The sequence below is a fragment of the Austrofundulus limnaeus genome, unplaced genomic scaffold (genome assembly GCF_001266775.1).
Source record: "Austrofundulus limnaeus strain Quisiro unplaced genomic scaffold, Austrofundulus_limnaeus-1.0 Scaffold652, whole genome shotgun sequence".
Classification (NCBI taxonomy): Eukaryota; Metazoa; Chordata; class Actinopteri; order Cyprinodontiformes; family Rivulidae; genus Austrofundulus; species Austrofundulus limnaeus.
In genome coordinates, this window is record NW_013953054.1 from 209,055 (window position 1) to 217,673 (window position 8,619).

Consider the following 8,619-nt stretch of genomic DNA (forward strand, 5'->3'; position numbering starts at 1 on the left):
AATCCAAGCACAAAGAAACAAATGCAACCTGTTGGGAAAGAAAACAACAGATAATTGTGCCGTTAAGCTGAATGTGATCTCAGCGTGTTTTAAAGTCCCGGTTAGTTTTTGGACGGATGTGCCGAGCAGCTGGGAATCATTTGTTTCGAGGTGTTTGCTGAGAAGAGCTTGAAGGCAGGAAAATACCTGCTTTTCTGACAGAACTCATAAAACTGATGATCCTGAGGCAGACTCAGGGTCTGGGCTCTCTGGACTCGACGAATGATCCAGAATAATGGTCCAAGCTGAGTTCTGAATGGTTCTGGTTGAAGAGTCTGGCTGCTGTCCACCTCAAGGAGGAGGAGGAAACAAACCCCTCATTGATTTGATCAGACCTCCTCCTGTTTTAGTCTGGAGCTGAAACTGCTCCTCTTAAAGACCCCCTGGGTGCTGCGGGGGGGGGGTCTGGGGACATATTTAATGTCAGGACCGAGGCCCAGTTTTCTAATTAAATCTTATTTTGCTGCTAAATGTGGTGAACACAGTCCAGCTGCTCTGTTAGGAGTATTGTTGTCAGCCCTGACTTCACCTCAAACTGACCAGAGCTTCGGATCACTGAGCCGTGATGATGGGGACAGACTCAGGTGAACACAGGTGAGTTTTCAGCTGCAAGCTCACACATTGTTTTGTTCCCAATGAGCCAAGTGCCGATGATCGATAACGACAGTGTTAACTTCCTGTTTGAGAAAAAATACAATGGCTGGCCAAAAAAGGCACTCAAAAAAAGGTCCCATTCTAATATTTCATTGGACCACCTTTAGCTTTGATTACAGTCTTGCTGTATTGTATTGGACCACATTCTCTGTGGCATTGTTTGGATAAGCTTCTACAATATCACCAGATTTATCTCCATCCAGTGTTGCATTAATGTTTCACCAAGATCTTCCATTGATGATGGTAGAGTCTGACCTTCTCCAGCACATCTTAAAGATTCTCAGTGGACTCTGTGGAGCCAGTCCATGTGTGAAAATGATGTCTCATGCTCCCTGAACCACTCTGTCACAATAAGAGCCTGATGAATCCTGGCATTGTCATCTTGGAATATGGCCGTGCCATCAGGGAAGAAACAGTCATTGATGGAATAACCTGGTCATTCAGTATATTCAGGTGGTCAGCTGACCTCATTCTTTGAGCACAGACTGTTGCTGAACCTAGACCTGAACACCTGCAGCAACCCCACATCATTACATCCATGTGGACACTTGTTCTTGCCAGGCAGTGTAAAACAACAGGTTGCATTCTTGTTTTTAGAGTACAAAAAGAAAAAAGAACATCAATTTATATTTTTTTCAGTATATTTTCAAAACAAACATGGAATGACAAAAAAAGTACATGGACCCCACCTTAGCAGCTTCCCCATCTGCTGGAGTACAGATTAGAAATGAATCCAGGTCATCTGGAGCAGTTTTTGAGGTGGTTTCTGATGTGTTCTGAGTTCCGAATACAGCTTCTGCCCTCTGGATTTACTGAAAGTACAATTCAGATTATTTCAACTGCAAATGTGACTATTCTGAGAAMATTTGTTGCTTAAATGTTTTTGACAAACTCCCAGCTAAAGTGATGAAACTCTGAAAGGCTGGTGTCTCGGTTAAACCCAGGTATGGTCTACAGGTCTGAGCCTGGGGATCGAGGTTCCTCCACCTTTTCCAWGTAAAGACTGATCCAGGCAGAACCTTTTCTTGTTAACAAGCTTCACTCATAACATGAATTAAGCCTCACAAATATTTTGCTCTTTCTTTTGGTGTTGATCAGATTTCTTCTGAATATTGTAAAGAGGTGTTGAACTCATTTTAACTGAGGGCCACATGAGCGTTATGGTGRTCCCTCAAAGGGCCAGATGTGATTTTCTTTGACTTTTCGTATTTAACTTTGACTAAACATGAAATGTTCCTTGTCTCATTGCTACAGCAGAGCACAGCTAACAAACTAACTGGGCTCTACCTGGTTTTTCCTGCATAGAAACAGTGTTTTAACGTGTTCTTTTATAAAGACTGAAATGTACGACTGACTAAATGTGAAAAATACAGAACTACTATTAAAAATAAAAGTAAGTGACTCACTGTTGAAATGTGGTAAATCTTGAATTCTGAACTCTCCTTCGTTCCAACAGGTAATACCAATGCATAACTGACATGCATTGTAGTTTATGGTCAATACCGGCTTTAAACAACTTATTTTGAGACAAAAATACAGGTAAATCCAACTAAATTAATCAGAGGGCCACGGTTTACCAAAGCCAACATCTCAGGGACCAGACAAGTATTATTTCACCTTTTGTATTTTGTTGCACTGAATTATACATTTAAAGTTTACTTTGACAAAAAAAACTTCATGACTTTCGTATTAAATTAAGTAAGAAAAATAAGTTTTGGGGGGGTCTATGGGCCAGACAGAAGTCACCTGCATTTGGCCCGTAGGCTTTGAGTTTGACATGTGCTCAAGACAGATGTTAGCTCAGGACAATTGTTAGCTCAGGGCAGATGCTAGCTCAGAACAGATGTTAGCTCAAGAGAGTCGACTTGTGTCCATTTTTGTCCTGTTAGATCTCAGTGCTGCATTTGATACAATTGATCACAATATTTTATTATGTAGACTTGAACTTGAAATTGGGATTATAGGAACAGCTATAAAATGGTTTGAGTCTTATTTAACTGATAGATTTCAGTTTGTTAATGTTAATGAATCCTCTTCTTACACCAGATTTAGTCATGGAGTTAGCTTGGACCAATCCTCTTTATTTTATTTATGCTTCCATTTGGTAAAGTTATTAAACAGCATGGGATAATTTTCTATTGTTATGCTGATGATCCATCCACATTCTGTACACGTTTCTTCCTTTTCAGGGTTGCGTGGGTCACTGGTGTCCATATCCAGCAATCACAGTGTGAGGGGTGGGGTACACCCTGGACAGGTCGCAAGTCCATCACAGGGCCATACATAGAGACAAACAACCATTCACTCTCTCACTCACACCTAGGGACAATTTAGAGTTATCAATTAACCTAACAGTCATGTTTTTGGTCTGTGGGAGGAAGCCGGAGTACCCGGAGAGAACCCACGCATGCATGGAGAGAACATGCAAACTCTACCCAGAAAGGTCCCCGGACCGGGATTTGAACCGGTGACCTTCTTGCTGAGAGGCATCAGCTCTACCATCTGAGCCACCGTGCCGCCCTATGCGGATGATACTCCGTTATATTTATCCATGAAACCTGATGAATCCAACCAGTTACTTAAACTACAAGCATGTCTTACAGACATAAAAACATGGGTGACTCTTAATTTTCTGCTTCTAAATTCAGATAAGACAGAGGTTATGGTTTTTGGACCTGAACATCTTAGGGATCAACTTTGCAGCCTTTCACCTCCTCTGGATGGCATTAATCTGGCCTCCAGTTCTAATGTAAAGAACCTTGGTGTTATTTTTGATCAGGATATGTCTTTTAAACCCCACATTAAAAATGTTATCAGGACCGCCTTCTTCCACCTGCGTAATATTACTAAAATTAGAAACATTTTGTCCAAAAAATGACGCGGAAAAACAGATTCATGCATTTATCATGTCTAGACTGGATTACTGTAATACTTTATTATCTGGGCTTCCAAAAAACTCTTTAAGAAGTCTTCAGTTAATCCAAAATGCTGCTGCTAGAGTTTTAATGAGAGTTGGAAGAAGAGATCATATTTCTCCAGTTTTAGCTTCTCTCCACTGGCTCCCTGTCAAATTCAGAATAGATTTTAAAATATTACTCCTAACATACAAAACTCTTAACAACCAAGCTCCATCATATATTAAACATCTTATTGTTCCATACTTTCCTAACAGAGCACTTCGCTCTCAGACTGCAGGTTTACTTGTGGTTCCTCAAGTTTCTAAAAATAGAATGGGAGGCAGAGCTTTCAGTTATCAAGCTCCTCTCTTGTGGAACCAACTTCCAGTTTCTGTCCATGAGGCTGACACTCTAGTCTACTTTTAAGATTAGACTGAAGGCTTTCCTTTTTGGTAAATCCTATAGTTAGACTTAGGTTTCCTGAATTATTCCTCATTTCTGCCGCTATAGACTTAGACTGCTGGAGCACAAACTGAGCACATTTCCTGTTTGTGACTAAAGACACACTGCTGTTGTCTTTAGTCTCTCTTCTCTACATGTTTATTGTAATTTTTTCTATCAAAAACATGTTTTTTCTTTGTCTCTTTTCCAGAAGTAAGTGCACCTGGACCAGTTCTTCTGTTTGTCTGTGTCTCTTTCCTGTCCCTCAACCAGCCGGTCGAGGCAGATGGCCGCCTGTCCTGAGCCTGGTTCTGCTGGAGGTTTCTTCCTGATTAGCAGGGAGTTTTTCCTCTCCACCGTTTGCTCAGGATGGGAGACTGTGATGAAATGATTCAACACGGTCTGCTGGTTTCTTCTTTAGATTGTTCTTTTTTATGCACAGTGCCCTGAGACAACGTATGTTGTGACTTGGCGCTATATAAATAAACTGAATTGAATTGACAGATGTTAGCTCAGGACAGATAACTGATTGTTTGGGATTAGTCACTGCTGTGTTAGATATTTGACCATGTTTTTTCATTGAATATTTATTTCTTTGCCTCCACAGGTTTACCTCCTGTCTGCCCTCCATGTGACAATGACATGGAAGGTGATGCCGTGCTGGAGCACCTCTGTGCCAGTGAGTTTGGTAAGTTCCCTGTAACATTAGCTTCTACTTTTAGCCTAATGAAACCAGAAGGTCAATCTGAATCCTCTTTAATTTAATTTAATTTAATTTAATTTAATTTAATTTAATCCAGTTTATTTATACATTTCCAAATCCCAACAAAATGTATTTCAGGGTCGGTATCCAAAAGAAAAGCCGTGCCCAAATCATAAATCAGTTCAAATCCCGATTCAAACCAGTTACGTTCAGTTTGAGTCACATAAAACTTTTCATTCATAGAAATTTTTACAGTTTCCCATTCTGAGCAGAACCAGAATCAGAACCATGATCAGGACCAGGGTCAGGATGGTTCATCTAGCTGCCTGATTGGTTGGGATTAGAGGACAAAGTTTGAGTTTTTATGGGAAGAAAACCAAACGTGTTAATGAGAGCAGTGCATTTAGACATGCAGACTGTAATCTGGTAGTGTGTCATGCTAAAACATGCAAACTAGCAGGGATCAGGTGGAAATTTGGTATTGATTGATACTTAATCTAAAATGAGTCAGATCAATATCTAGGACAGCTTTAGTTTTTAAGTTTGAGCTTTACAGTCAGTCCAACTTCAAAACCTTTACAAACCAGGACAGAATTTGTCTTTAAGAAAATGTCAGAATTTTGCCAAATGAGTCTGTTTAATGAATTATTTCCAACTTATCAGTCATAAAATAGTGTCACAAATACACATGTACATGTACACTCATACATACACTCAGTGTATTTGTACATGGAGATATATGTAGAAAGAGACCTTACAGACAGGGCTACAGTGAAGTTTTTGGTTATTGAAAAGCTCATGCTGAGCGTTGTGCTCCTTGAAAACGGCTCCAGGACTTGAGCAATAAAATGTGAGTGATGCACACAAGAACTTGAATCTTTTATTTGTTTGCAGAACTGAAAATTGTGGCAGCCTGAATTCCAGGTATCATGGTGAGCAAACAAACACTAGATGCACATTGGAACCAGACTTTCCACGAGTTCTCTAGAGAGGTTTAAAGTTACGTTTGTTTAAGGAATTGCCTCGGTGTTTATGCTGCGGTCCTGGGACTCGCCTTTTTCAGTCTGCAGTTGGTTTTGTCAGATAGAAAGGAGCACATCATTGGCTGTTTTCATCTCAGGGGAAAGATAAATATTGTTTTGGTCTCTTGTCATATGTCTCCTAACCAGCTGACAAGTGAGGACACCCAGACTTAGCATCAGGCTGGGAACGAGACCCAACGAATGGCTTTCCACCGCTGAATGCATCAAACCTCATTGTTCCTTTAAAATCAGCTCACCATGACAAAGAAAAGAAGCAGACATGAAGGACGCTGCTGCTTATATTACTGCAGGACAAAAGATTTGTTTGTTGCTTCTCATCTAGCAGAACTGAAGTTTGGTCTGAAGAGAAAAGAGCAGCTATAAATACTCGTCAGTGATCACACGAGTCCTGAGAAAAAAGAGAAAATCTGTAGATGGAAAAATGTCTGGATTTAATCATGAAGTAGCAACAAACAGATAAGGCCATCATGAGAGGGCGGGAGGCAACGGCATGTTTCAGGCTGTCTGTTTGGTTTGGAGAAGACCACAAACACAGATCTGATGGATGGAGGTCTTCGTCTTCTCCGAGGGACGTTTGGGTGAAAAAGCAGAGGGAGGCTTGAACAATGAATCACTCACTCACCCTGAAGTCTTTATTAACCGTCGCGGAGCGATTCTGTGTAAGATATCCTCACCCTGGCAGTGCAGGAGCATTACTGTGCACGTTACCGCTCACTTACTGGAAGCTGGAGCAGAGTTAACTCTCATTTAAGGTCAGAGTCAAACCTAACGCTGCTCCTTTTCCCCCACTTCCAACCTGTTGCACAACTTTGTCTTCTGTGCATTTGATGCAGATTTCATTGGATAAAATGAGTTCTGGCATGGCTGAGAGGTTTCTGTAACGAGTCACTGATTCTCCAGGCACACTCAGCTCCTAACAGATTTACAGCTCGTCCCACTCATCACATTGTTCCCGCAGCATTTTATCACTCTACTTAAGGTTTTACAGTCCCTCATTGTCCCAGAAGCTCCAGGAGCCCTTCAATTAAACCCTCTTCAGTCAGCTGACTTTATTGTTATTGCTGAGCTCCTTTCTTGTTGATGTGGTGAAGAGCGGAGCAGCTGCAGCTTATCGGATCACTTCTGGTTCCATCAACACTAACAGGGAGCTCAACACCCTGCTCCTGGGTTTATGGCTCCTCTGGGTCCCGTCTGTGCCTCTGAACCCGCAGAGGAAACATAACGAAAGGAACTTTCCAACAAATGAAGTGCCTAAGATCTCACATATGTGTGTGAACTGTGCTAAATGAAATCAGAATGGAGCTATGGTTGTTTGGGTCAGAAGTGTCAGCACTCAGAGTGTGTGTTGTGAATGACTCTCAGCTCCTACCACAGCAAGCTGTAGCTCCCTATCTGTAAAATTGACAGTTTTTGTGTTTGTTGCCTGTGCCATCTTCCATTGGACTGACACTAAAAGTTAATGAGTTTTCAATCCAATGATTACTTATTGAGTTTCAATAAAACTCATCCAGTGGCTTGTGAGTGTTGCACGGTAAAATTACGAGTATTGCAAAACCATCAGTTGCTACATCCTTGGAACAGGAGGCTATATCTATTCCTCAGCCAGCTATTGATCTGATTAATGATAGTTTGGCCCTGGTACCTGAGAGGCCGGCACTGGAAAATGAGAAGTAAACTATTCATTTAGGTTAGCATCGGAGAGGCTAGTGACTAGCATGGATAGACTGGTGTTAATATTTGAGAGGCTAGCGATTRGCATGGATAAGTTGGAGTTAGTGTTGATAAGCTGACGTTAGATTGGTCCATAAACCTTTACTGAACACTCCGGTTACATCACATTAGGGGTGGGAATCTTTTACTGTCTCACAATTCGATTTGATTCTGATTTTTGGGGCCACGATTCAATTCAAAATGGATTTTTCATTCAAACCTGATAATGCTAGCTCATTTGTCGTGTTCCCAAAGTGCTTCAGCTTCATTTTACAAACCTTGCACACAGTGAAGCTCATGCCAAACTCAGACTCATTCAGCGAAAACCAAACTGAGCCCAAATCTTTGCATTCAATGAAGACAGGGTCAGTTGAATCTATCTTTCCTCCAGTTTTGTAGTTTCATCTTTGTTTTGGTGCTTTCTGCTCATGCATACGTACCAGAAGCAGCGGCATGGTGATGTCAGGACGTCCTACATTATTACAAAATGGAGGCTGACAGCCAATGGATTTGCTTTATTTTTGCATTTTTAAAAATTAATTTTGGGACATTTTAAATCAGTTTTGAATCTTTGTAAATAAGAATCATGATACTGATGTGGAGATAAGGAGCCGGAGCTAGTGTGCGAGGCTGAGAGGTTTCGGCTAGAAATAGTCGGCCTCACCTCGACGCATGGCTCTGGTTCTGGAACCAAAACAGTCGGCCTCACCTCGACGCATGGCTCTGGTTCTGGAACCAGTCTCCTTGAGAGGGGCTGGACGTACTTCCACTCTGGAGTTGCCTGCGGTGAGAGGCGCCGGGCAGGAGTGGGCATACTTGTTGCCCCCCATCTTGGCGCCTGTACGTTGGGGTTTACCCCGGTGAACAAGAGGGTAGCCTCCCTCCGCGTAAGGGTGGGGGGACGGGTTCTGACTGTTGTCTGTGCTTACGGGCCGAACAACAGTTCAGATTACCCACCCTTCTTGCAGTCCTTAGAGGGGGTAATGGAGGGTGCCCCTCCTGGGGACTCCCTTGTTCTGCTGAGGGACTTCAATGCTCACGTGGGCAATGACAGTGAGACCTGGAGGGGCATGGGTGGGAGGAATGGCCTACCCGATCTGAACTTGAGTGGTGTTCTGTTGTTGGACTTCTG

General features: G+C 42.1%; 1 protein-coding gene across 1 annotated transcript in view; it reads left to right on the forward strand.

Annotated features, from left to right (window-relative positions):
• LOC106531582 (secreted frizzled-related protein 1) overlaps positions 1-8,619 on the forward strand; it is a 17,902-nt gene that overhangs the window by 1,799 nt on the left and 7,484 nt on the right. The window contains exon 2 of the mRNA XM_014027486.1: positions 4,639-4,719. Within this exon, the coding sequence (XP_013882940.1) occupies positions 4,639-4,719 (81 nt within the window). The remainder of the gene's footprint in view (positions 1-4,638; positions 4,720-8,619) is intronic.